Consider the following 27,907-nt stretch of genomic DNA (forward strand, 5'->3'; position numbering starts at 1 on the left):
TTCTTTTTATTAAAAAAATTACGTTGCTTTTGTAGAAAAAGTTGTTGACAATTTGTGTACAGTAAGCTCCGACAAACAGCAATGTGACGACCGACTAGTTGCGTGATGTTGATTGACGGATAAATAAGATTGACAGACCGTTAGGGTTAACTCGACTGCTTTTCTTCGAGTGACCTGGGAGCTTTTACACCCACCTCGGAGATGAGGTGGCACTTAAGACGAACGTCTCATCAGAGCGATGACGGCTGTGACTGTGCAGCACTTTCTCCGTAATGCACTGGAGTATTAAACTAGATTGATGCTGTTTGGACCCTAGAATAGATATTAGTCGGGGAGCCTTCGGAATGCTTGCTGCTACCCACTAAACCGTCGCTGAGTGTACGCGCGTTGGAGTTAAAAAAAATTGTCAAACCAGTTACAAGTTTCAAAATAGGGTTTACCCGTAACAAGACAGTTGATTTTTCTCATAACCTGTTTATAAATGTTACGGTTTAAGCTGTTATCAGTGACCTATCGAGCATAAATAGCAGCAATTCATCCGCTCGCGTCGCGCCTGTAACGTGTACTCTCTGTAACCTGCAGAATTAAGTGGCATTGGCGAATTTTACTACTGTTTGTACAATCACTATGAGGGGGGAAGCGATCATGTGGAGCAAAAAACACTGCTCCCATTTTTATCTCACTTTCTGATGGTCTTCGCCTGTTTGGATCATTAGGGGTAGGTGATGAATTATATTTCATTCAGATTGCCTTCAGTAGAAACCGTCTTTGGTGCCTGTAACTTGAAAAAAAGATTCAGTTGACATTGAAGGGATGCATTACAAAGTAAAGGTAACGAACAGCAAAAACAGTAATGTCAATGGAAAGGCACGTTTACTGAGATTAAGCATTTTTTAAAATCTCGTCTCAAAAGCAGTTAACCATTTCTAAAACCCATAGCAAGTTAAAAACAAATACCGCAAAATTAGCGTCTCTTTTCTATTGGCTGTTTATATTTCCGGAAAAAGCATCTCTCGCCGCTATTTTCGCTACAGGATTGCCGGGTGATTTGCAGTCAGCTAAAGACATTACAGACGCTGAGTATGATATCCGGAAAAACAGCTAGAACTGCACAGAGGCAAGTAATTCACGTGAAGTTTCATTGTCAACAGATGCTTTTTTTTATTGAAAGCATACAATATATATGAAATATAGAAAACATCCGTGGCAAAAATGCAATGTATTAAAAGGTATAAATGTTAACAAAAACTACGAAACAGCATTAAGAGGTGAACCGTTTACCTATGACACTGCATGTAATATCACGTCACTTCTAGCGTGCTACTTTATCAATTTCTATATTCTGCATAGTATGGGGATTTCTATGAACTTTATAAACACCTGGATAGCAACATAAAAATAGGAGCGTGACTAGGCCTTTCGAGACTGCTCCCTCACTCATTGTGATCATGGCTGATCATCCAAATCAGTACCATGTTCCCGCTTCTACTCCACCCCCACCCATCAAACCCTTTCGTCCTTTTCGCCTCAAGCACCATATCTAGCTTCTTTTTGAAAGCATTCAAAATTTTGGCCTAAACAATTTTGTGGCAGAGAATTCCACAGAATCATCACCGGATGTATAAATTTCTCCTCACCTCAGTCCTAAATGGCCTATCCTGGATGCTTAGACTTCTGGCTCTGGACTCTCCAGTCATCAGGAACACCCTTGTTGTGTTTCCTGTATCCAGCCTGTTAACATTTTATAAATTTTCTTTATGACACTTCCCATTGATTCTTCTAAATCCCAGGAAATATAGTCCTAATCAATCCATTCTCTCTATGATCAATTCTACCATCCCAGGAATCAATGTGCTCAATTTTTGTTGACCTCCCTCCATTGCCAGAGCATCCTTTCTCAGATAATGAGACCAGCACACAATTCTCTAGGGTCCTCTCACAATTGCAGCAAGACATCTCTGATCCTGTGTTTGAATGTGTTTGAATTGTAAAAGTTGACACACTCTTTACCTTCACTTCCTGCTGCTCTTGCATACTTACTTTCAATGACTGGTATACAAGGCCACCGCTTTCCCAACCTATTGCCATTCAGAGTATAGTCTTGTCTTTTTTGTACCAAAGAGGATAACTTCAAATTTATCCATAATATATTTCATCTGCCATGCATTTGTCTACTCCTTAAACTTGTCTAAATGTCACTATAGGATCTTTGTAGCCTCCTCACAACACACCCTTCCACCCAGGTTTGTGCTGTGGCATAATCACAATAAAAAAATTAACTGGTTAAGGTTCAGGTACAAATAAAACAATTCATATGAGATTACTGCATGCTGACAGTATTTAACTGAAATAGCATTGTGTGACATCATAGAATACTACTGTATTGAGGGCTATACAAATTTTCCAGAAACCATTATTTTACTTCCAATATATGGAACAATATCATGGATAGTGTGTTCAGTATAGTGAAAATATGACTTTATAAAGGTAATTTAATGTAGATATATATCTATATTACATATATTATAATTACATTCCTTTAAATACATTATTGTAATTTATTGTACATGAAAACCAAATCAAATAATTTGGTTCATCTTACAAATGTGTATCTTTTATTAAATTTAGTTAAAACATTAGTTAAATTGCATAGAACACTTCAAAAAGTGCTGAAGATGCATGCATGCGGTAAAAAATAGCAAAAGGCATTGCAAGATTTACAATTAAAATCCATGCTTCAAAGCCATAAACATTTTCTTCCAATCCATTGTCAAATTGGGGCCAAGCTCCAAAAGCTGGAAGTATCCAAAACTTTAAAAAGGAAAGAAAGAATTTGGAGGCAGGTTAATTAATAAATGTCATTAAAAGGTAAAAATACTAACAAGTAAGAGTATTTGGTGCAATGCTAATATGCACCACATAAAAATGATCAACATTGTTACTGGTACAATTTTAAAAAAAAATCTCCATTGAGCTTTATATTGGCAGCATTATATTTTACATCTTTGTTATGCAGCTGAATTGCTGATTACCATTAACCAGCTTTAATCCTTTGTGTTTGACTTCAATAACCTCCTCATAAAAAAAACCATTATCCACAAACTGGTATTAGCAAATATATGGTTTGCATTCATAACATATTAACAAGAACAAATTGTATTTATATAGGACCTTTAGGATTATAAAACATTTCTGGGCAGCTCACATGAATTATAAAGCAAAGATATGATACTGCATTGCATCGGAGATATTAAGATAGATGATTAAAATTCTGGTCAGAAAAATAATTAATAGATAGTACATTTTAGGAGGAAAGTATGATGCAGAGGCAAAGAGTTTTATGAAACAATGTTAATAAATAGGCAGCTGAAAATGCGGCTGGCAGCACAACTAAAGTCAGCAATGCTAAAGAGATTAGGATGAAAGAATTGCAGATATATTTGTAAAATTGTGAGACTGGAGGAGATTATAGAAATGGGGTGGTTTGAGACCATGGAGGGATTTGAAAACAAGAAAGAGAATTTTAAAATCAAAATGTTGTTTAACTGGGAGTCAAGGTAGATCTGTAAGCAACTGGATGATGAATGAAAGGGATTTGGCGTCAGTTTAAAAGCCAGCAGCAGAATTTTGGAGATAAGTTTATGGAGCAGAGAATGAGAGAGACTGGCCATGCATATGTGAGAATAGTCAAGCCCCGAGGTAAGAAAGGCAAGAATATGGATTTCAGGAGAAGTCAAGCTGAATCAGGTGGGGCTGGGCAATGGTACAGAAGTAGAAATATGCCATCTTGGTGACAGCCTTGAAAGTTGCCAGGGCGAAGGATGGAGTCAGTGGCTAAGGAGTGTGCTAGGGATGAAAAGGAAGGACTGCAATTTTCCTAATGTTTAATTGGAGAAAATTTCTGTTTATCTGGTTCCTAGTGTCAGACAAATAGCCCAATTTTGAGACGGACTGGCTGAGAGATGGGATGTGGAGGTAGAGGCCAATGCAGGGCATACAAGATTCTGAGGGGCTCAACCTGAGGGTGAGATGTTAATATTTCCATTAGTAGAGGAATCTTGAACTAGTTACTAAACAGGGGGTCACTTATTTTAAACTGGAATATGAATAAATGTCTTCTCTCAGGGGGTAGCGAATGTCTGGAATTTTCTAACCAGAAGAGTTGTGGAGGCTAGATGACTGAAAGTAAAGAAGAGGTAGACAAGTTTTTCAAAGTGAGGGGTGCAGGGTTTGAGGCCTGGGTCTGATCAGCCATGATCTTATAGAATGTTTGAGCAGCCAAATAGCCTATTTCTGCTCTTATTGGTTATGCTTTTTTTAAATCTTCTTTGCGTTTTAGGATGATGTCACTGAGAGAAAGCAAGCTTGGAGGTCGGTATGGGGAAACAGGGAAAAGCCAAGCCTTGATCGTTGTGAGACACAAGAGCTAATTGATTGGGAGTGCAAAAAGAAAGCCGGTGAAGACAGGTTTCTGGTTGTGATGACAGGGAAAACGGAACCAGGTGAATACTATTCCACCAAATCAAATACACCCTTTACTGGCATAATGAGCGAGTTTATTCAGGGTGCTTGAGATTTCTAAACATCATTACTTCTACTATTCAAAAATTTAATTGTCTTTAGTTCATATTTTTACTTGCCATTTATCCGTCTTAAATGATCGCTATTTTGTAATTGAAAGTGGCTTATTGGAAGAGAACCCATTAAACGGCCCTGATACTTGCTGTTGTCAACGAATGGTTATGAAGATTTTTAAGTCACAAGACAGGGGCAAACTTGAAGACAAAAGATTTTCGATGACAAGGTCACCTGGAGGTCAGAGCCTTTTACTTAATTGTGAGTTTGGCACAGCAAAATTGGCTGGGAGATGGTAACATAGTGCCATACTATTGTAAACGTTGATGTGAAAATCTTATTAAATATCGTGGCAACAGAAAAATTTGCTTTGTGAGTAGTTACATGATCTACATGTGTTTAATATTGTAAATGCATCCAGCATCAGAATTACAGTTTTATTAATCTTTTGAAGCCAGATACTCTTAAATTTCTACTTTGTTCATTACACACTGTTCATCTTATTCAAAGGCATTTGTGTATTATGATTAGCCTGAAATGTGCTCTATTTGTTGGAGGGAAACAGGCAACGCGAAGGGCAAGCTTTTTACAGAATATGGAACGTGCTGGCATAAGTGAAGGCAGATACAGTTGGACTTTTGGATGAGGACATGAACATGCAAGGAATGGAGGGATATGGACCAAGGGCCGGCAGAAAGAACTAGTTTAATTTGGCGTCATGTTCAGCACAACATCGTGGGCTGAAGGACCCGTTCCTAATATTATGATTTTTTTTTCAATGATGTATAAAGGCATAACTCTTGAAATAGAGACGAGGTTCCAAAAACAAAGTTTTAAAGTGCCTTTATTTCTAAGTAGATATGCCTATCTTATTATCAACGAGATACCTTCACAGTAAACATTGGCTCCATCGCCTGTTTCTGTGATGGGGACGAAATGTTACAAAGTTTTATACGGGAATACGCGGTCATGGTGCCGCCTGCAACGTGTAACGGACATTGCAGGAAAGCGAAGGCCTCTTTAGCCGGGAATTTCCCAGGCGTCCAAAATTGGAACAAATGTTTTCAACTCTTTTTGCTGTGGAATGTCATGATTCATCCATCATCCAGTATTTTAACTACTAAGTTTTATCGCAGTTGTTCTTTCTATTTACATTTTTTATCGCTATTATGTTACTAGAATCACTTTCTAACATTATCTTTAGTCTCCTTTGGTACATTCATTTCAAATGATGCCTTTGCACTCCCCTCATTTGGTGTTTCGTCCTTCCCCCTTAAAGATTTTGTTTTAAACATGTCATGTTTATTCCTATTCAATAGGAATTCAACAGTCCACTGGATAACTAATTCCACTTATTTTCTGTGAACGTTTTAAAAATATATTCGAAGTGGTCAGGTGGAATAGCGACAGTGTTGAAGTCCCATGTCTGAAAACTTGATCAAAATATGTATTATCATCAATCTCTGATTTATTTTTAAATTCTTCTTGGCAATATTTACCGGGAAATGCTGTATTTAAAAAGTACATAATTTTGTGAATGAATTCTGAAAGACGTCTATCTAAAATAAAAAATCTGTTTCTTAATCTCGCTTACCGAAATATTACATAAGAACAGAAACGCGACGATGTTCTTCAGTATCACTCTGGTTTTGCGCAGATTTCCCATTTGCCTGAAGCTGGCTGGTGGAAAGCAGCCGGCAGCTCGGGGTGAAGTTAACTGCTCACCGCACACCGAGCTGCTTCTGTCGTCTGAAGACTGGGGAGCCGCCGCGCAACACAGCTCTCGCTCTACCTCCACCAGTGTTTTGTTGACAACGCCACAGCGTGGGGGGGATATCCCAGGACGGTCACTGGTCGCCTTGATCCTTCCTGCTTCCTCTTCACCGGCATCCCGTTTCCGATGGAGAGACTCAACGATGAACATGTTCTGGACGGATTTCTCAACGATAGCCATAGTAGAAAGCGATAAACTGAGCCATGTGGAACGGCGGCGGCTTTCTGCAGAAACCACCGCCAATACAGAGCACCAAGAGAGCAGCCAGGAGGCACACGCTGTGCTGGCCAGAAGCTGGCCATCCAGCTTGCGCGTGGGATTTTTGGAATAATCCATTGACCTTTTGTCTATCCTATAAATGACCAAGCCAGTTGTAGATGCTGCAGACATTAAGCCAAGCACGGCCATACTGTACAAGTAAAAGATATTCACAGCAGATAGTCGGCGATCTTTTGAATGGTCCGCCTGCAGGCTGTACACAACAAGAATTCCTATTGTGGTTGCGAAGACAGCAGCTCCCAGAACTGGCCCTGGCAATATGTTGGAGCGTGTCTTAAACGCAGGTTTTTGAGGGCTGATGTGATCCAGCTTTCGACCGACATTCTTCCACATGATGTAGAGCATTGCAGACGCCAAAACGTGATACTCAATGCTGAAAGGGTACATGTAATAGGAGCTTTTGTAGAAAGCAGCGCATGCATGTATAGTACAGCTGCAGTTTGGTCCAGTCTTTTCTGCAATGAATGGGAATAAAACATTGTGCACATTATCATCCAACAAGATCTTGGTTAGTTTTCATACCCGTTGCAGGTACCTAGTTTGTTGTTAGTATGCACCTGACTTGAAACTTAAAGGTAGATAGGATGGTGAGGAAGGCGTTTGGAACGCTTGCCTTTATTGGTCAGTGCACTGAGTATAGGAGTTGGGATGTCATGTTGTGACTGTGCAGGACATTGGTTTGTCCACTTTTGGAGTATCATGTGCAGTTCTGGTCTCTCTTCTATGGGAAGGATATTGAGAAACTCGAAAACATTCAGGAAAGATTTATGAGAGTGTTGCCAGGGTTGGAGGGTTTGAGCTAAAGGGAGAGGCTGAATAGGCTGGAGCTATATTCCCTGGAGTATTAGAAGCTAAGGCGTGACCTTTTAGAAGTTTATAAAATCACGAAGGGCATGGATCAGGTAAATAGGCAATGTCTTTTCCTTGGGGTGGGGGACTCCAAAACTGGAGGGCATATGTTTAAAGTGAGAGGGGAAAGGTGTATATAAGGGACATAAGGGGCAACGTTTTCACACAGATGGTGGTGCGTGTATGGAATGAGCTGCCAGAGGAAGTGGTGGAGGGGGGTACAATTATAACATTTAAAAGGCATCTGGATCGGTATACAAATAGGAAGGATTTAGGGCAAATGGACTAGATTTATATAGGATAGCTGATCGGCATTGAAAGTTGGACCAAAGGATCAGTTTCCATGCTTCATATCTCTGATTCTATGACTCTGTGACTATCTAATCTGGGCCTTTCTCCAAATTGAGCTGAAAATTGTATGTTACATCTTTGTAAGAGGTTATTGAAAAGTAACATGACCCTTACATTCCAAAATAACTTTATGAAAAAACTCATATTAAAGTATTATGGAATTCAACTTAAATAACTTTAATCTTTAAAATATGCTTCATCAAGGGATCTATTTAGATACAACTTGTTACAATGACATGTCATGTGGATAATGTTGATTGGATTTAGAATTGGAGCTGTTCGTGACTAAGTGACAGTGGAGGGCTGTACAATGTATTTGCTGCTTTATGTATAACATCAGAGGCCCTACTGGAACAGGGAACCACTCAAACACCATGCCATCACACCTCTTTGACAGGAATACAGAAATATCTCAACACCCAAAAACTGCAGCCAGTTTGCTTTCTAATATCTTGCTGCTGGCATGATACAAGATAACATAGACATGGACAATTTCATTTAAAACAAATCGAGAAATGAAACAGGGAATTTCCAGTGATGGGCAGCGATGAGAATATATGTCCAATATCATTTTATTACTCCCAAATTATGCTACACCTAGCACATCATGACTTAAATTATTCATATATTTGTATTCCATTTGAGTTATTTTCTGAACAAAATCTATCCAGTTATATTGAAACAGCTTTATATCCTACAGGAAATGTACTGCCTCCTGACACTCATGAGAATGTGGATGGCAAGACAGGCATAAACAAAATACTGCTAAAACAATAAAACAATTGAAATAAAAATTCCAATCACTAGTCATTACTACCTGAAGTACAACCAAATAACTTCAGTGTTCCCTTTCTGATCCTGCAAACTGGATTACAATATAGGCTATTAACAATATCAATACAAAAATGTGTGATGAACCCTAAATGGCTACAGCAACATTATTTCATATCAATGTAAATTCAATAATTTCATGGTCCAAAATTAACTTTACTGGTTAGAAGGTAACATTTTTGGTTTTGTCAGAGCTAGTACTGGAGCAATGCAAATCATCCACTGAAATCTGGGGGGAATTTGATCTCACAGTACATTTCTAATTACAAAATGATGGATATTTTCTGCATTGTCAATGACAAGCACGCATCATTAATGAGCTATTATTTTTCCAGCTATATTCATTCCCAATTTCTGCACATAGTTCATCATCTGGGCTTGTAACCATTGGAACCAAGATTCAGATAACCCCATATTTGTTACACTAGAATAAATATAATTACAGAGAGAGGATTAGCACAATACATTATGGTAGTTTTATTTAGTGAAAGTCTATTTGATTTTCCTTCTATTTGAGCAGCAGCAGATAAACCCTTCACATTATATGACTAGTGATCAACTAGAAAATTCCAGTGTAACAAGTGACCATGACACTAACATAATGAATCATCAAAATGGTTGGTTATAACTAAAATAATTTGTGATTCAATTAATTTTTCTTTTATGTAGATTTTGGGGATTCTTTAGATAATATAATTCCTTAAGGAAAGGATGTTTTGGATTCCTAAATAGCATTAAGATAGACAAGTCCCCAGGCCCAGATGGCATCTACCGCAGATTGCTCAGAGAGGCACGGGAGGAAATAGCTGGGGCATTGGCAGATATCTTCACATCCTCATTGACCACAGATGAAGTTCCAGAGAACTGGAGATTAGCAAATGTTGTTCCCTTGTTTAAGAAAGGTTGTAGGGATAAAGGAAACTATAGGCCGGTGTGTTTCACATCTGTGGAGGGGAGGATCTTGGAGAAGATACTGAGGGACAAGATATATGCATATTTGAAGGAAAATGGACTAGTTAGTGACAGGTAGCATGGTTTTGTCCAGGGAAGGTCACGTCTCACCAACCGGATTAAAGTTTTGAAGAGATAATGAGGATAATTGATGAGGGAAGGACAGTGGATGTAGTTTATATGGACTTTAGTAAGGCATTTGATAAAGCCCCACATGGTATGTTGGTACAAAAACTAAAATCACAAGGTATTAGGCATGACCTAGCTAGATAGATAGAAAACTGGCTTAGTCATAGAAGACAAAGGGTACTGGCGGAAGGATTTTTTTTCAGAACTGAGACACTAGTGGTATTTCACAGGGTTAGTCTTAGGTCTTTTGTTGTTTGTGATATATAGAAATGATCTGGAAGAAAATGTGAGTGGTCTGCTAAGCAAGTTTGCTGATGGTGCCAATGATTGTGAAAGTATATAACAGGATTTTGTTAAATTGGTGATTTGGGAACAGAAATGGCAGACAGAGTTTAATCCAGACAAATGCAAAGTAATGCATTTTGGAAGATCAAATTTAGGTGTGAATTATATTGTAAATAGCAGAACCCTTAGGAACACTAACATTCATACATATCTGGCTGTGCAGGTCCACAGTTCCCTGAAAGTGGCAACACAGGTAGTCAAGGTGATTAAGAAGGCATATGACATGTTTGCCTTCATTGTCCAGGGAGTGGAGTACAACAATTCGCAAAACATGTTGCAGCTATATAAAACCGTTGTTAGGCTACATTTGGAGTATTATGTGCAGCTTTGGTCGCCACACTACAAGAAGGATGTGGAAGTTTTGGAGAGACTACAGAGAAGTTTTACCAGGATGTTAGATAACAAAGTGTGAAGCTGGATGAACAAAGCAGGCCAAGCAGTATCTCAGGAGCACAAAAGCTGACGTTTCGGGCCTAGACCCTTCATCAGAAACGTCAGCTTTTGTGCTCCTGAGATGCTGCTTGGCCTGCTGTGTTCATCCAGCTTCACACTTTGTTATCTTGGATTCTCCAGCATCTGCAGTTCCCATTTTCACCAGGATGTTGCCTGGTCTCCAGGGCATTGACTATGAGGAAAGGTTAAAAAGACTAGGATTGTTTTCACTGGAAATATGGCAGCTGAGGGGAGACCTGATAGAGGTCTACAAAATTATGACAGCATAGATAGGGTGGATAGTTGGAGGCATTTTCCCAAAGTTGAAGTTTCAATTACAAGGGGGCATAGGTTCAAAGTCAGAGGGGCAAGATTTAAGGGAAACGTGCAAGGGAAATTTTTCACACAGAGAGTAGTAGCAGCCTGGAATGCACTAACAGAAGAGATGGTGGAAGTGGGCACACGGAAGACATTTAAGAGGCACCTAGATGGGTACATGAATAGGAAGGGAATAGAGAGATATGGATCAAAAAATGACAGGTTTGTTTTTAAATTAAATAGGGCATGATGGTCAGCACAAGCTTGGAGGGCCAAAGGGCCTGTTCCTGTGCTGTACTTTTTCATTTGTTCAAAAAAGATCAAGGAACTGCAGTTAAATTTTGGAGTCAGAAGGTTGTAGGTTTAATCTAGGTGACATTTCAATGTAAAACTGAAGAACTACTGCATCATCAGAGAGTCACAGATCAGATGAAATATTAGGATGAGTCCTTTAAAAGTCCTGAAATAGAGAAACATGTTTAAAAATGGCTATCTAAAGATGCTGATATTGAAAGATATGTCCAATTTTTCTTCTTCAACAAAGAGAATTTTAAAGGCCACTCAAAGGATGAAAGTGGATGAGAACATGTAGACCAATTTAGGAAGAAAATTCCAGTGAGGACTTCAGTTGCTGAAGGCAATCTGCTTAGTGGGGGACAAAGGGAGCAGTTACTGATACTCGATGCTTTTAGAGAAAGGTGGGTACCTCAGTGGGGGAGTGCTTTATATCCTCTTCCAACTCCATTTTGATTGAGTAGTCTCATTCTGTCCCCACCTCTCCCAAACTTTTGATAGTCCACCACAAATACAGAAATTAACTAATTAGAAAAAAACAGGCAATTTACTGGTGGTGGTTAAAAATGGAAAGAAAACCATGGATGATTTGGCATTGGGAAAAAATGGTCAGTCAGTGTAAGAGTTGTTCTATGTATGTGAAAACTTTACAGAATGAAGTGCCCCACAGGGAGCACAGCATCTTACCTTCCATCCAATTCCATTTTGATTTAGCTCTCTGCCTCCCTCTCTCTCTGTCCCTCTCACTACCTCTTCCTCACCTTTGGTGTTATTGCATTGCCTTTAAGAGGCTCTGTATGTAACTTTAACAACTAGAAACATAAGTGATTTAATGGTAGTGGTTAATAGATGAAAACTACCACAGATTATTTGGTGGTGGAGTGAGCTGTTTGGTTGTATGTGATGGCATTCCCAGATATAAAAGGAAAACAAAGGGGGCAGCGAGTGGTACTATCCCTACTTGTGAGCCAGGAGGCCCAGGTTCAAATCTCACCTGCTACAGAAGTGTGCAACAACGTCTCTGAACAAGGTCTGAAACAAAGGGAGCAGCGGGGTATAAAATGAAGAAAAAAGGGAGCAGTAATACATAAGAGGTTGGAGTCAGAGTTTGGCTGGTTCGAGAACAACAGAAAGATAAGATGGGAATTAAGTCATGAAAGATATGAACACAAGGATGGGAATTTTTAAGTTTGAGTTGTTGGGGAATGTCAGAAGCCATTGTAGGTTAATAGTCACAGAAGTGTTCTAATGCATAAGGAGGCCATTCAGCCCATTGTGTCTGCATCTGTTCTCCCAGTCAATAATTCCTTATGGTGTCATTCTTCTGCCTTCCTGTAAGCTTGCATATTCTCCTTCTTCAGATTATAGACTAATCCCCCTTTTTTAAAAAAATAAACCTGTATCCACTACACTCTCAGAATTTTCATTCCAGACCTTCATCATTCAACGCATGGAAAAGTATCTTTTTCTCTCCTGTCCCTTTTACTTCTTTCTTCTGTTATTTTAAATCTGTGTTCTCTTGTTCTTGAGTCTTCCACATGTGGGAATGGTTTCTCCCTATCTCCTCTGTCCAGTTCCATCATGATTACCTCTATCAAACATCCTCTCAGCCTTCTTTACTCCAGAAAAACAGGTCTCATGTCCGGTCTATCTTCATAACTGAAGTTCCTCATTCCTGGAGCCATTCTTGTAAAACTTTTCTGTGACAATTGAATGGCTCCACAAACCTGGTGTCATGCGGTACCCAGAATGGGACATAGTACAGCAGCTGAGGCCAAACTAGTTGAAGTTCAGCATTAAGTCCTTGCTCTTGTGCCTATGTCCCTAATCATTAATCCTAGATACTGTACACTTTATTAAAAGTGTTTTGAGCCTGTCGTGCCTCCTTCAATGATTTATGTCCAATACATCAAAATCCCTCAGTTCCAGAAGCCCCTTTAGAACTGGGCCATTTATTTTGTATTGTCCTTCCATGTTGTTTCCTACCAAAATGAATCACTTCGCATTCTTCCACATTGAAATTCATCTTCCACTTGTCCACCCCTTCCACCTACATGTCTTTTGGTGATCTGATCTACAAATTTTGAAACTGTGCAATGTATATCAAGATCTAGATTATTAAGATAAATTGAGAAAAGCAAAGGTCACAATATTGACTGCTGGAAGACTCTACTAAAATCTTTCATTGTAAAACATCTACTAATTATTACATTGCACTTCCTGTCACTAAATCAATTTCATACTTACGTTTCTATTTTTCTTTTTATTCTATGAGTTATAATTTTGCTTACAAGTCTGCTACATTGTACAGCATCACGTATTATTTGAAAGGCAGCAGTGATGGGAGAGTGGAATTTGATGTTGGTTGGTAACTGGCAACAAAGTGTTCAATTAGTTCAAAATTTTGGACATTGGAGGATGGGAGGTCAGCCAGGTCTCGCAGTGGCAGGAGCATGCACAGGAGAGATTGGTGGTAGATGGGTTAAGGTTGGGCAGAGACAGGTAATGTTACAGACATTAAAGTATATCTTTTTGGAGAGAACATGGGGTCAGACCCTATTGATAACGCATTAAGTGTTCAATAATTATAAGACGTTATTGGCCGATGCTGTTATGTTTGACTTCACTTCAAAATAACAACTTATTGGCAGTGAAAGCTTTGAGATACTATTCACTTACGTTAAGCAATATATAACAGCCATTATTGGCTTACATGGCATGTTAGTTAACATTGTGTCAGCACAAATTAAACAAGTTACAATATGGATATTTTGGACATCTTTGATAAAGCAGAGTTATTATTTAACCAATTGTATCCACTATCAATGTTTGTTGCATTGTATGGTGAGAGATGTCACTTCAGGTACACATTGTAACCTTTGTATTAGCTTTCTCATCTTCTCCACCTGAGGGGTAATCTGGCAACGTGGAACGCAAATGCATTACAGAGTACATCGGATGTTCATTTTATGGTGAATTCAGGCCAGAGTGTTTTCAGAATTTTAACTCTATCAGCACATAGCATTGAGTGCGTTATGACCGATGCCTGTGTATTTGTAATTTATGAACAGGGCAGCACACAGCCTCAGCATGTTATTTCAATTTTGATACTCTTGAGTTGACTTTTTCTTACAACTGTGAGCAAACAGTTTCGTTACCTGACTAAAGGGATCATCTTTTATTTCATTAATTTTCATTCTAGATCTTGTCAAATGCAAGCATTGGATTTGAATTCCACTGATTGGTGGTAATCTGCCTATAACGATCCTCCACTGATTTTTATGTTCAAGCCGAACTGATATAATTTGCAAATAATTTAGAATGCTACATAATGTCTTGCTGGTTACAACCTCCGACACTTCCGCCATCTACAATCTGACCTCACCACCAAGCTATTCTTCCGTCCCCACCCTTGTCTGCCTTCCGGAGAGACCACTCTCCGTGCCTCCCTTGTTCGCTCCACACTCCTCTCCAACCCCACCACACCCGGCACCTTCCCCTGCAACCACAGGAAATGCTACACTTGACCCCACACCTCCTCCGTCACCCCTATCCCAGGCCCCAAGATGACCTTCCATATCAAGCAGATGTTCACCTGCACATCTGCCAATGTGGTATATTGTATCCATTGTACCCAGTGTGGCTTCCTCTACATTGGGGAAACCAAGTGGAGGCTTGGGGACCGCTTTGCAGAACACCTCTGCTCGGTTCACAACCAACAACTGCACCTCCCAGTCGCGAACCATTTTAACTCCCCCTCCTATTCCTCAGACGACATGTCCATCATGGGCCTCCTGCAGTGCCACAATGATGCCACCCGAAGGTTGCAAGAACAGCAACTCATATTCCGCTTGGGAACCCTGCAGCCCAATGGTATCAATGTGGACTTCACAAGCTTCGGAATCTCCCCTTCCCCCACTGCATCCCAAAACCAGCCCAGTTCTTCCCCTTCCCCACTGCATCCCAAAACCAGCCCAGTTCTTCCCCTTCCCCACTGCATCACAAAACCAGCCCAGCTCGTCCCCTCCCCCCACTGCATCCCAAAACCAGCCCAGCCTGTCTCCGCTTCCCTAACCTGTTCTTCCTCTCACCCATCCCTTCCACCCACCTCAAGCCGCACCTCCATTTCCTACGTACCACCTCATCCCGCCTCCTTGACCTGTCCATCTTCCCTGGACTGACCTATCCCCTCCCCACCTCCTCACCTATACTCTCCTCTCTACCTATCTTCTTTTCTCTCCATCTTCGGTCCACCTCCCCCTCTCTCCCTATTTATTCCAGTTCCCTCTCCCCATCCCCCTCTCTGATGAAGGGTCTAGGCCTGAAACGTCAGCTTTTGTGCTTCTGAGATGCTGCTGGGCCTGCTGTGTTCATCCAGCTTCACACTTTGTTATCGAAGATAATACCATCAACAGTTTAGGATGTGTAAAATTTTGGCATCTAAATGAATTAATCATTATCAGATTTTTAAAGGGGGCTGCAGTGCATATTTATTGAAATGATGAGTTTAGATGATACACCACACCCCACGTTGTATGACCATTAAATTGAAAAATTTTCAATAACCCTCACTCTAGTTGTCTACTTCTCCTGTTCATGATTTTGTACTTATTAAAATTTCTTACCCATAGTTAAGTTGGCAAACCCAAGTCCTGCCAGTCTCTTTTTGTGGTCATGTAACTGATGTTTTGACTCTGCAATTATACTATTCACCCATAACAGCAGGTTCGTAAAAACAGAATGAATCATTCCAAATCTAAAAAAAAGTATTGTAACGTACACAAAAGTGGAGTAAGTAAAGGCAGAAGTCAAAACACATCATGAAATTTACCAAAGAAAACAATTTCCTACCCAGCACAACACTTGGAAAAAATAGATTAACATAAAGAAACTTACTCATGTTAATACATTAGGTTCATCAAAATAGTTTCATTACCCTCCTTCAAGCAGAGTTTTATATTTATAAATCTTTATCTATATGGTAGCCTTTACTTTTACAAATGGTCTTTACTTTTATGATGATATTTAGTGCAGTTTATTGTTACAAGTAAGAAACAGTATTAAAATAAAGTGGATGTAATAGTTAACAAAAGCAAATGTGCAAGTTATTATTCATGATTCCATCCCACTATATCCAAGTCTCTGTTTAGTGTGTTAATAGCGGTTTTCAGAAGATACAGCAATGAGGTTCTTATAAATCAGGAGATGAATTTCACATTAGAACATATTACTGAGATTACCGAATAAGATTCTGATTCACCTTCGCCCTCATATACTTGTCTAGCTTCTCCTTAAATACATCTATACTAGTCACTTCAACCACTCCATGTGAGACAGAGCTCCTCATTTTCATTCCTTTTGGTAAAGAGGTTGCTTCTGGTATCCCCAAGCTATTTTGAGGTTGATCTTACATTGACAGCCTCCAATTGTGCTCTCTCCCACAAGAGAAAACATTCCCTCTGTATTGATACTATCAAAACCTTTCATTATTTTAAAGGATTCTGGGGCACACTTTTTGAAAAGCGATGAGATGCAGCCTGTCAATCTTTCCTCAAGTGTTTGTCCACAAATTTCTGTTGTCATCCATGTACATCTTCTCTGCACCCTCTACAGATCTCCAAATACATCAATACTGTAGCGAACAGAACTGTATGCAATGCTGTGAATAATCAAAGTTTCATATGTATTTAACATAACTTCCCATTTTCAATTCTACTTCTCTAGAAGTAAAGCCTTCTGCTTTATTTTTCTAATGACCTTGATAACCTGTAGAATAATCTTTAGTGACTGGTGTATTTTTACTCCAAGGGACCTTTGTCCCTCGACCTTACATAGATTTGTATCTTTCAAGTAGTAGTTGATATGTCTATTCTTCCTTCCAAAATTTTTAGTCTCGCATTTATCTGTCTTGAACTTAAATTACCCAATTCTTTGCCCATTCTGCACATTTACTAATGTCCTCCTGTAATTTGTTACAGTCCTCGAAAATTTTGACAAAGTCCCTTAGGTTGGTGTGATCCATAAGTATAGAAATTTTCATTTCAATTGTAACATCGAAAACATCAGTGTAAATCATGATCAACAATGATTGCAGCAGTGATCCTGGTGGAAGATCATTCGCCAATTTCTGCCACTGTGAATAATGACCCTTTACTTGACTATTTGCTTTCTGTGTGAAGGTGTGTAGGAATTCATTCTGCTATTTATCCCCTAACTCCACATAATCTGGTTTGTTAATTCGTTACGTTATTGAATACTTTTTGAAACTTCATATAAATGAACATAACTGCATTATCAGTCCACCCTCTCTTAGAAATCCATGCTGTCTATTCATTATCATATTTATCATTTCGACGTCTCCTTCTATTCTCAACATTATTTAGGATTCCATTACTTTTCTTAGCACTGATACTGAGCTTATTGATATACAACTCCCTGGACATAAGAGACAAAAAATGCTGTAGATGTTGAAATGCAAGTTAGACAAACTGAAGTCTGGAAGAACATAGCAAGCCAGGCAGCATCTGAAGGAAAGGAGAAGTCAACATTTCGGGCATGACCCTTCTTCAGGACTGGATGAGGGGGTTGGGGGAGCTGCACATAAGGAGGTGGGGAGAGAGGGGTTAGTGGGATGACAGTGATAGGTGGGCACTGGTAGTAGTTAGGACCTTGTTGGCCAATGGAAGGGATGTGGTCTTCTCTACGTTGGTGAGACCAAATGTAGACAAGGTGACCATTTTGCCGCACATCTTTGCCTAGCCAGTAATGGCCGGCGTAACCTCCTGATCACCGCCCATTTCAATTCCCCATCCTATTCCCTCTCCAACATGTCCATCCTTGGCCTCCTCCAGAGTCGCAGTGAATACAAATGCAACTTTGAGGAACAACACCATATCTCCCGCCTGAGCACCCTTTAGCCCGGAAGACTCTCCATCGAGTTCTCCAATTTCAAATGACCTTCTCACCCATCACCTGGCTCCCCTTCCAGCCCTACCTCCTCTCTTCCATTCTTCCAATTGACCCTCCCTTTCAGCCAGCAACCGGATTCATCCTCCCATTGACCAACCAGGTCATACCTAATACCAGTGACCACCTACAACCACCATTTCACTACCCCACTTCCCCGCACCCCCCCCCCCCAACTTTTCCTGCAGGTCCCCCAACAACCACATTCAGTCCTGAAGAAGGATAATACCGGAAGTATTGACTTCTCCTTTCCTCCAGAAATTCCCTGGACATAGATAACAAAGTGTGGGGCTGGATGAACACAGCAGGCCAAACAGCATCTTAGGACCACAAAAGCTGATGTTTCGGGCCTAGACTCTTCATCAGAAAAGGGGGATGGGGAGAGGATTCTGAAATAAATAGGGAGAGACGGGGAGGCGGATTGAAGATGGATAAAGGAGAAGATAGGTGGAGATGGGAGTATGGGTGGGGAGGTAAGGAGGGGATAGGTCAGTCCAGGGAGGACGGACAGGTCAAGGGGGCCGGATGACATTAGTAGGTAGGAAACGGAAGTACAGCTTGAGTTGGGAGGTGGGGATAGGTGAGAGGAAGAACGGGTTAGGCAGGTGGGGGCGAACTGGGCTGGTTTTGGGATGCAGTGGTGGGAGGGGAGATTTTGAAGCTGGTGAAATCCATATTGATACCATTGGACATGTCGTCTAAGGAATAGGAGGGGGAGTTGAAATGGTTCGCGACTGGGAGGTGCAGTTGTGTACTGCGAACCGAGCGTAGGTGTTCTACAAAGCGGCCCCCAAGCCTCCGCTTGGTTTCCCCAATGTAGAGGAAGCCACACACCGGGTACAGTGGATACAGTATACCACATTGGCGGATGTGCAGGTGAACATCTGTTTGATGTGGAACGTCATCTTGGGGCCTGGGATGGGGATGAGTGAGGTGGTGTGGGGGCAGGTGTAGCACTTCCTGTGGTTGCAGAGGAAAGTGCCGGGTGTGATGCGGTTGGAGGGGAGTGTGGAGTGGACAAGGGAGTCGCGGAGAGAGTGGTCTCTCCAGAAGGCAGACAAGGGTGGGGTGGGAAAAATATCTTTGGTGGTGGGGTCAGATTGTAGATGGCGGAAGTGTTGAAGGATGATGTGTTGTATCTGGAGGTTGGTGGGGTGGTATGTGAGGACTAGGGGGATTCTCTTCTGGCAGTTATTGCGAGGGCGGGGTGTGAGGGATGAGGTGTGGGGAATGCGGGAGACATGGTCGAGGGCGTTCTTGACCACTGCAGGAGGGAAGTTGCGGCCCTTGAAGAACGAGGACTTCTGGGATCTGCAGGAGTGGAATGTCTCATCCTGGAAGCAGATGCAGTGGAGGCAAACAAATTGGGAATAGGGGATGGAATTTTTGCAGGAGGGTGGGTGGGGGGAGGTGTATTCTAGGTAGCTGTGGGAGTCAGTGGGCCTGAAATGGACATCGGTTTCTAGCTGGTTACCTGAGATGGAGACTGAGAGGTCCAGGAAGGTGAGGGATGTGTTGGACATCGTCCGGGTGAACTTGAGGTTGGGGTGGAAGGTGTTGGTGAAATGGATGAACTGTTCGAGCTCCTCTGGGGAACAAGAGGCAGCGTCAATACAGTCATCAATGTAACGGAGGAAGAGGTGGGGTTTTGGGCCAGTGTAGGTGCGAAAGAGGGACTGTTCCACATAACCTACAAAGAGGCAGGCCTAGCTTGGGCTTAGGAGCAGAAAAGCTGACGTTTCAGGCCTAGACACTTCATCGTAAACTGGTTAAACTGGTTTAAAGACAGCCAGTTACGCCATGACTGTTCAAAGTGACATTGGGGACATGACAACTGCTCACAGTACAACCAGTTATAGAACTACAGATCCATAAAATTTTAGTGTTTAATAATTGGTCAAAGGACATTAGGGAGATTTAATGGGGTCATCTAAAGTTATTGTACAACCCAAAAAGTTAGAATCCATTGACATTATCCATATTGGAATAAGGAAATCATTTCATGTTGTCAACAGAATGAAAATCTGTGACTACACAGGATTGGCAGAAATGTTTCCCGCCCCTATCAGCACTGAGGAGAGTTGAGGAGGTGATAAGACTCACAAAAGTCTGCAAGAAGATGCAAATGATTCATAGAATAATGAGCTGCGTGGTCCATTTGAGTACACTGATGCATTTTTACCTGAAGTTATTCCGACAGCAACATATCCTAGCCAACAAATCAGCATGCAGATTCACACTTAATGTTAGGAGTGAGAAGATACAAATCCAGTCAAACAGTCCAATTCATAATTTTCCAGGAAGAATCATTATGATCAGTGACAAGATCATGTTCAGTAAGCAAGAATCCTCAATTGGTATGACTAAGGAAATAAATGTTGGCTCCAACAGTAAATCAAATACCTGGGTCAAATGCAAGTGTACAACTGAAACAATCAGTTTCAGAACAGAGTCTATGAACTTCAGTGCACTCCAGCTGCCTGGTTGAGAATTAATTTTTGTTCACACGGAGCAAATATCTGTCTCATATGATTCCATGAACACCCACTACCAAAGTGGTATGATCAATGTACGGAGATTCAGGACACTATCTAAAGAAGTTATCTGATATAATGATTTAGGATACTTCAAGGAAGACAATAGCTGTATCAACAGAGAGAAAGGCATTCATGAGACTAATGGTCCTGCAGATGACCTTATAAGACAAATGCCTGATTTAGCAGGAAAGAGGACCTCTGCAAAGAGAATTCAGAAAATTAAGGGACTTCCAGATGAAATGCATTAACTGTCTGGTTGATCAAGAACAATGTTCTCCATTAAATACATCCAAGAGATAAATGGCCATCTAGGTCCCCTCATAGACTTAATAATTGTATAATTTGAATAAGTAACACCAATGTGACTCATACTTGATTGTTATCATCCAATAAACTACATCCTGCCTGTGATAAGAGCTCATTAGACTAGTGAGTGGTTTTTCTCTATGTCACCAGACAAAGCAGGCCCTGAAAATATCAACGTTACTGAAGGATTGTTGGCAAATTCATTTTACTCTGACCAGGAGTCCAGCTAGTTCATGTAACCTGGCAAACAGTAGTAAAGACTGGCTATACAACAGAGGTCACAACTGAGGTAATAAATGAATACTTGATATCTGTCTCCATGAGAGAAAGGGATGGTCCCAATATATCAATAAATTAAGAGATTTGTGGTAAAAGATATGATTAAAAAGTATAGGAAGTGTGCTCAAAAGGTAAACATTTCTCAAAATAGTAAGGTTCTCCCCAGTCTGAATGAGATGCATCCCCTGATTACTCGGATAAATAAGCATGCAAATTGCTGTAGCTTTGTCTTTACCATTCAAACCTCCTGGAATATGGGCTGACTTAGGGATTGAAAGTGTAACACTGCTATTAAAATTAGAAGAGGGATAAACCTTGTATAAGCCATTCAACCTAACTTTTGGTGGTTGCAAATCCAGTCCAATACAAAATTCTTTGGCACATGGAATATTATAGGCTATTCAGTGAAAGCCAGCATTGACTTAAAATTTAAAGATAAATTTCAAGTCACTAACTTGACTGTGTTATTTTGTGAAGTAACAGCAAATGTTACTATTGGTGGTGTGCTCAATGTTGTCCTTTTGCCCTTTCAAAGGTTGTTGAAAATGTTCCAAATTAGAAACTAGTTGGTTTAATTTAAAGCATGAGATTCAAGAAATATAACAGTGTGAATAAAAACTGCCTAAAGGTCAGAAACCGTGGTGTGGGGTGAATGGTTGGATGTTTTTCAGACTGGACTGAATTATATATTAGCATTCCTAGGGGTGAGTATTGGGACTCTGGTCATTTTTATTTATACTAATAATCTGAACTTGGGTATGTAAGAGCACAGTTCAATGTTTGCAACTGACACAATCTCACAAATCTAGCATATACACAGAAGAAAGTTATACTAGATTTCCAGAGGACAAATACAGATCGGTGAAATGGGCAAACACACGGTGATTAGATTTAATACAGGGAAGATTAAGCAAAGGTAATATCAACCGAATGGAAGTCACCATGAAGGTCCCAAATTCTCAACCTTGCCCCTCTCTTGAGGCTTTCATTTGTTTTATGACATGGATCTGCAATAGCAAGTTAGTTTAACTTTCAGGTCAAACTCATCACCAGTTGTGTCCCTCTAATGAGAGAGCAGTCCTGTGGTCTTGTGGGACTGTGGCCACTTTACTTTACAACTTTAAACAATGTGCATGAACAGAGAGCTCTGCTGGAATATGTCTACAGATTAATGAAGCTGTGAGATAAATTGAAAGGAGTTTTTAAAAGTTTATGAGCTCTTTAGTTATATTAATGGAGAAATAAAGCATAAAATTAGAAAGCTGTGCTATAAACATAAATGAAACATTTGTTGGGCTTCACCTAGAATACTGTGTTAGCACCGTACTTTGAGAATATTTCAAGGCCTTAGAGACAGTGCAGACGACATTATTTGGAGAGACTGGAGAAACTGAGGTTGTTTTTCCTTTGATTCTCAGACATTTTCCAAAACTGCATTTTAATATAATAAATAAAAAAAATGCCATGGATCTGGAAGTAAAAGTCAATCTGATTTATTTTGCCATCTAGAGGAGGAAATCAACCGTGCTAACCTGTTCTGGACATGAACGGCTCCCAATCCACAACATGCTGGTTAATTCTTAAATGTCCTATGGCATGGCTTTACATGCCAATTTTTTCTTTTTCTTCAAACTTCTAATCAGTGGCTCATGGAGGTGACCTAAAGTCAACTTCTTAAAGACACTAATAAATGGGCACTGAAAACTAGCATTGGAATTTATGCCCACATTCCATGATGAATTTTAAAAAAAGATGACTGGCAAAAAACCGAAAGCAATGTGAGCATTTTATGCGGCAATTTGTGATGATTTAGAATGCAGTGCCTGAATCAACAGCAACATTCAAGATCAAATTGGATAAATGCTTGAAAATAAAGCAATGTATGACTATAGGGCAAGAGCAGGAGTGTGCAATTAATAGAATAGTTCTATCGTAGAGTGTACACAGTCACAATGAGCCAAAAAGTTTCATTCTGTCCTGTATGATTTTATGATACTCAATCACAAATAATCTGAAATCCATACACAGTAAGGTAGTAGAAAAGTATAATGGAAGAAATGCAAAACAAATTTAGATTTGATCATATTTACCTTTCTATCATTTGAAAAGTTTGAATGACATCCTTTGCATGAAACCAAAGGAAATACACCTAAAAATAAATAACGTATTGTTCAAAATCACATCGAATATATTGGCACTACACTGATAATAATTTTTAAAAAACAGAATTGAGGTAAATAAACTGACCTGGGAGAGTGTGTGCACTGCATGGATGGCAGGGTAGGCACCTTTGGTGGCTGTGAGACAGCTTGAATATCCAATGTAGTAGCCAATTTTAAACACATCCAGAACTAAACTCAAGATGGCAAACAAGGTTAAACCCCCTAATGATGAAAGGTATCACATTTTAAACTCGAAGGAAAGACAAATTGATCCAAAATCTGAATCACATTCCTCCCATGTGATCATATTTTCAGGATATTCTTTATTTTTCTACTTGCCCCATTCTTTAAATTCAGAACTAACGTGTAACTATTTATACATCGGCACTTTCAGAAACACTGCGTTGACAATCCCCCTAACCCTCCAACCAATGCCCAAGAGGTTTATAGATGCAGGATATGTTAAAATTAAACTCTTACTCCGCTTGCGTGAATATCGAGTTGGATTAGGCGTAAACTGTACTCTGGCACACTGGTCCAGATAAGAGAAGTAAAGGACTCGATTCCAATAGCATCATTTTAAAATAGTGCCACACAGTTCATACCAATACAAACCTAATGTCTAAGATTCCGGTCAAATTCGGATTGTAGCGACTTTAATAAAAGTATTACGTTTCAAGAATACATCCAGTACCAGAAATCGCTACCCATGTTGTTTAAAAATGTATCTCAACCTGGCGTTTTGTACCTCTCAGCCACCTTGGTCCGGCGTGCTCGTCTTTTTCGGTCACCAGCACGCTCTTTCCATGTCTCCTGAAGAAGTACCAGAGCATCCAGGCCAGTTGCATCGCCATGAGGGTGCTGAGGTAGGCGAGGGTGTGCTCCTGGGTCACTCCGGCTCTCTGAAATGTCCCCGCCAGCATCAGCACCATGCCCAGCACAAACACATTGATGCCGTACTGGGCGCTCAGGGTGGCGGCTTGCTTGACGGGCTGGCTCGCCGAGAAGCAGCTGTCCTCTCCCACTGCCGGAGCCGGGCCGCTTACAGGGCGCCGCTGACAATCACCCAAAACCTCAAATCCGCATCTTTCAGCCATTCCCAGGCGCCGAGCAAGCCTGCTCCTGAAAGAACACAACCTTCCAATAATACTGTTACTTCTAACTCCCTTCCTGTTAAAAACAAATTAATGGCATCCTCACTAAACATAAGGTACGGCTCAACAGTGCCTATTCACACGGGTACAGGTGGATATTGAAAGGGCTCTTGTGGAACAGAGGTATTGACTCTATCTCTGACCCAGGAGGCCCAGGTTCCCAGTCACAATTACTCCAGAGGTGTCTAACAACATCTCTGAACAGATTAATTAGAACAAATCTATTTGGATCCTGAAATTTCTTGGACTGTAGTAACTTTCATGTCGTTACATTTAATCCTACGTAACACTTCTTTGTTAGACATTGCATATAAAGTAATATGCTGCTTATGTTGCCATCATTTCAATCTGCCCCGGGTATTCCTCACTGAGATCTGGATTCTCAGTCTATCAGATTACATTCACACGCTGCGCTGCTTCTGTGTTAAAGCAGAAACTTTACCTAAAATCTCACTGCGTGTGGAAGCCGATATTCTTGTTGGTATCGAGGAGCAAGGCTGTATTATGCTGTGCGTGCGCATGAATTTTTATACCGAGGTGCCTTCTAATAGCGAGGCGAAGGCGTCATTACGAGTCTGCAAAATGTACATGGAATAACGTCTTCCTTCCATGTCGCGTCAGAGATCCTGCTCTCTGGATACCGCCCATCTTCCCGTTTCCCCCATAGTGTGCATTCACAAACTTGCGAAGTGGCAAAATGCAGGCTTTATTGAATATACTGGCAATAGTCTTAAGGTTTCGATGATAGCTTTAGCAAAGCTACTCTATTAGTTACCACAGGGGCCGTGCTCATAATATGCGATTTTATAACTGCATGTGATGCTGGGCTTAGTGTTGGTATTCACTTTGTGGAAAGGACATTTCTATTAGTATCAGGGCGTGTTAAAACTTTTATCATAAAGATCTACAGCACAGAAAATGTGTGCATTCAAAATAGACCGATTTGACAAGATAAATCAGAGCCTTAAGCAATTCCTGCTTCGCTACTTTGCTTTTTTATCCGGAGAGAGTGGTTCCAGAAGCGGGTAGGAATCAGAAGGAAGTCTGTCGAGCTGGATAATCAGAGACAACAAGAACTGCAGATGCTGTGAGTCAGTGATAAGAGTGTGGAGCTGGCGGAGCACAGCGGGCCAGGCAGCATCAGAGGAGCAGGAAAGCTGATGTTTCCGGTCGACACCCTTCTTCAGAAACCGACCCGAAACGTCAACTTTCCTGCTCCTCTGATGCTGCCTGGCCTGCTGTGCTCCTCCAGCTCCACACTGTGTTTGGGGTCTATAAGCTGGATAACCAGCTGACTCTGTCTCATGGTGAGGCATTGGACTGAGGTTAATTCGCTCAGTTTACTAAAGGACGAAGTAGTTCGACAGTCGGGCTGCATGAGGCATCACTTTCCCACCACGCTAAATTCTGAATTACCTACTGCCCAGCTTCCGGGGACCTGGGGGCAGTTTTGATTACATTTTAAAAAAAAAATCTCTGCACGTCAGTACCCTGCGTCAAAAAGACAGAAAAAACCGTTGTAACTAACATCTCAAAACTAGGTCACTCATAAACCACGGGTAACTGTCCACTTAGAGACATAACAGACCCTTCAATCCAACTGGTCCAGGCTAGCCCAGATATAACCCAAACAACTCCCATTTACTAGCATTTGGGCCCAGTTAAATTGCACGGCTGGAAAACAAAACTGCTCGATCCCGCTGTAAGGGCCAATGGTGGAAGTTAATGTTGGCCACAGTGGGGTTACGGCAATGTTTAGTGGCTGGTGAAGAGAGCGGTGCCAATGTCTGAGTCAGCTGAATCGTTACCTGATCTCTCCAACAAGGATGGCTCCGGAGAGAACGGCAGATGACCACAACGTGCCAGTATTTATAAAGATCACTTGAAAACACAGATAACGGATCGCGAGAGAAATAAACAAACTTGGGGAAGAAATCATAAAAATCATAAAATGTGGTGCTGCTGCAGTGTCCCTCTCTCTGATCCAGAAGGCCCAAACTCAAATTCCATCTACTCCGGAGGTGTGTCGTAACATTTCTAAACAGGTGGGTTAAAAATACGAAAAACAGAGCAACACTTTAACGAAGAAAGAACAAAAACACTCCGAGGGCTCACTCAAACTCCCTATCTCCTGTTCGTTGCAACATGTTCGTCTTTTTTTTTACATTTTTCTTTTCAGTTCCGGATTACATGGCAAAGGAAGTGAATATGATATCCGACTTTTGATCAGAAATCGGACCTCTGGAAGTCCAAAATGGGAATGCCATCAAGTTTTTACATACAGTTCACCTTGGTCTCTGTGTTCGGAGCATTAAAAATTCTGAACGTCCCAGGAAACACACCGAACATTGAAGACATTATCTCTAGAATGAATGAGTGGAAATAAGAAATAGCAAAGTTACTAGTCACAGGTGGACGTGCTTTGTAAGCTAACATACATTAAACTTCACTGCAGCATACAGTGTAGAGCCAAGAATTATTGAGGACGTGTATCATAATCACCATGTAGATTGGATAAACGAAACCGGCAAGCGTTGACTTGAGGATGAGTTAACAGAGTCTATTCAGGACTGTTCCTTAGACCAACATATTCTAGAATTAACCACAGTCCAAGCTGTTTTATACTCGGAAATGTAGGGAAAGCAAAGGATCGTCTAGGCAACAGTGAGCATAATGAGGTAAGATGGCAGAGAGACAGTAGACACGTTGAGAGATGTGTTAGGTTTTAACAAAGGTATTTTCTGAGGCGGATGGCTAAATGAGGAGTTTAAGGATGGCATCAAATTGAAGCAAAAGGCATAAAATGCTGCAATGGTTAGAATGGTAGGCTTGAAGATTGGGAACATTTCAGGTACCAGAAAATAGTACCTAAAACAAATAGTAGAGAAAATAGAATAAAAGTAAACTAGCAAAAAGTATGAAAACAGTTACTATTGGCTTTTAGAGGTAAATATAAAGGACCATAGTTAAATTAACAACTGGTCCCTAACAATTTGTGGCTGAAAAATTAACAGTAGGAAACATGAAATGGACAGGGACTATGAACAAGGATTTTGCACCTGCCTTCGAGGTAAAAGACATTTTAAACATGTTGAACATATCAGAAAACTGAGTGATAAATGGGATAACAGAATTTTAAATTATCACTAGTACTAGAGAAAAAGTATGAGGAAAGCTATCAAGTCTAAAAGTTGGGAGATAATAGGAACTACAGATGCTGGAGAATCTGAGATAACAAGGTAGAGCTGGATGAACACAGCAGGCCCAGCAGCATCAGAGGAGCAGGAAGGCTGACGTTTCAGGCGTAGACCTTTCTTCAGAAATTTTTTTTCTGAAGAACGGTCTAAGTCTAAAAGTTGACAAGATCTCTGGACC

General features: G+C 40.6%; 1 protein-coding gene and 1 long non-coding RNA gene across 2 annotated transcripts; one reads left to right on the top strand and one right to left on the bottom strand.

Annotated features, from left to right (window-relative positions):
- Positions 1 to 2,640: 2,640 nt before the first annotated feature.
- otop1 (otopetrin 1) lies at positions 2,641 to 24,475 on the bottom strand. Its single transcript, XM_048540714.2, has 6 exons — positions 24,127 to 24,475; positions 23,464 to 23,600; positions 23,307 to 23,365; positions 15,754 to 15,884; positions 6,170 to 7,083; positions 2,641 to 2,811 (listed from the first exon to the last, which is right to left on the bottom strand). Exons 1-6 carry the CDS (start codon positions 24,473 to 24,475, stop codon positions 2,641 to 2,643), a joined length of 1,761 nt encoding a protein of 586 aa, XP_048396671.2.
- Positions 3,039 to 6,069, top strand: LOC125458294 (uncharacterized). The gene is made up of 3 exons (XR_007248802.2): positions 3,039 to 4,502; positions 4,682 to 4,815; positions 5,141 to 6,069. It is a non-coding gene; the product is annotated as an uncharacterized LOC125458294 (long non-coding RNA).
- Positions 24,476 to 27,907: the final 3,432 nt, after the last annotated feature.

This window comes from Stegostoma tigrinum, chromosome 1 (genome assembly GCF_030684315.1).
Source record: "Stegostoma tigrinum isolate sSteTig4 chromosome 1, sSteTig4.hap1, whole genome shotgun sequence".
NCBI classification, from domain to species: Eukaryota; Metazoa; Chordata; class Chondrichthyes; order Orectolobiformes; family Stegostomatidae; genus Stegostoma; species Stegostoma tigrinum.

What these genes read in the sequence shown, in the direction of transcription:
- otop1 (XM_048540714.2), bottom strand. Translation starts at nt 24,475, where the DNA reads ATGGCTGAAAGATGCGGATTTGAGGTTTTGGGTGATTGTCAGCGGCGC. An exon ending in CGGACCAAGGTGGCTGAGAG is followed by an intron (nt 23,601 to 24,126) that starts GTACAAAACGCC and finishes TTTCATCATTAG; the next exon opens with GGGGTTTAACCTTGTTTGCC. An exon ending in TGTTCTTATGTAATATTTCG is followed by an intron (nt 2,812 to 6,169) that starts GTAAGCGAGATT and finishes TCCTTTTTAAAG; the next exon opens with TTTTGGATACTTCCAGCTTT.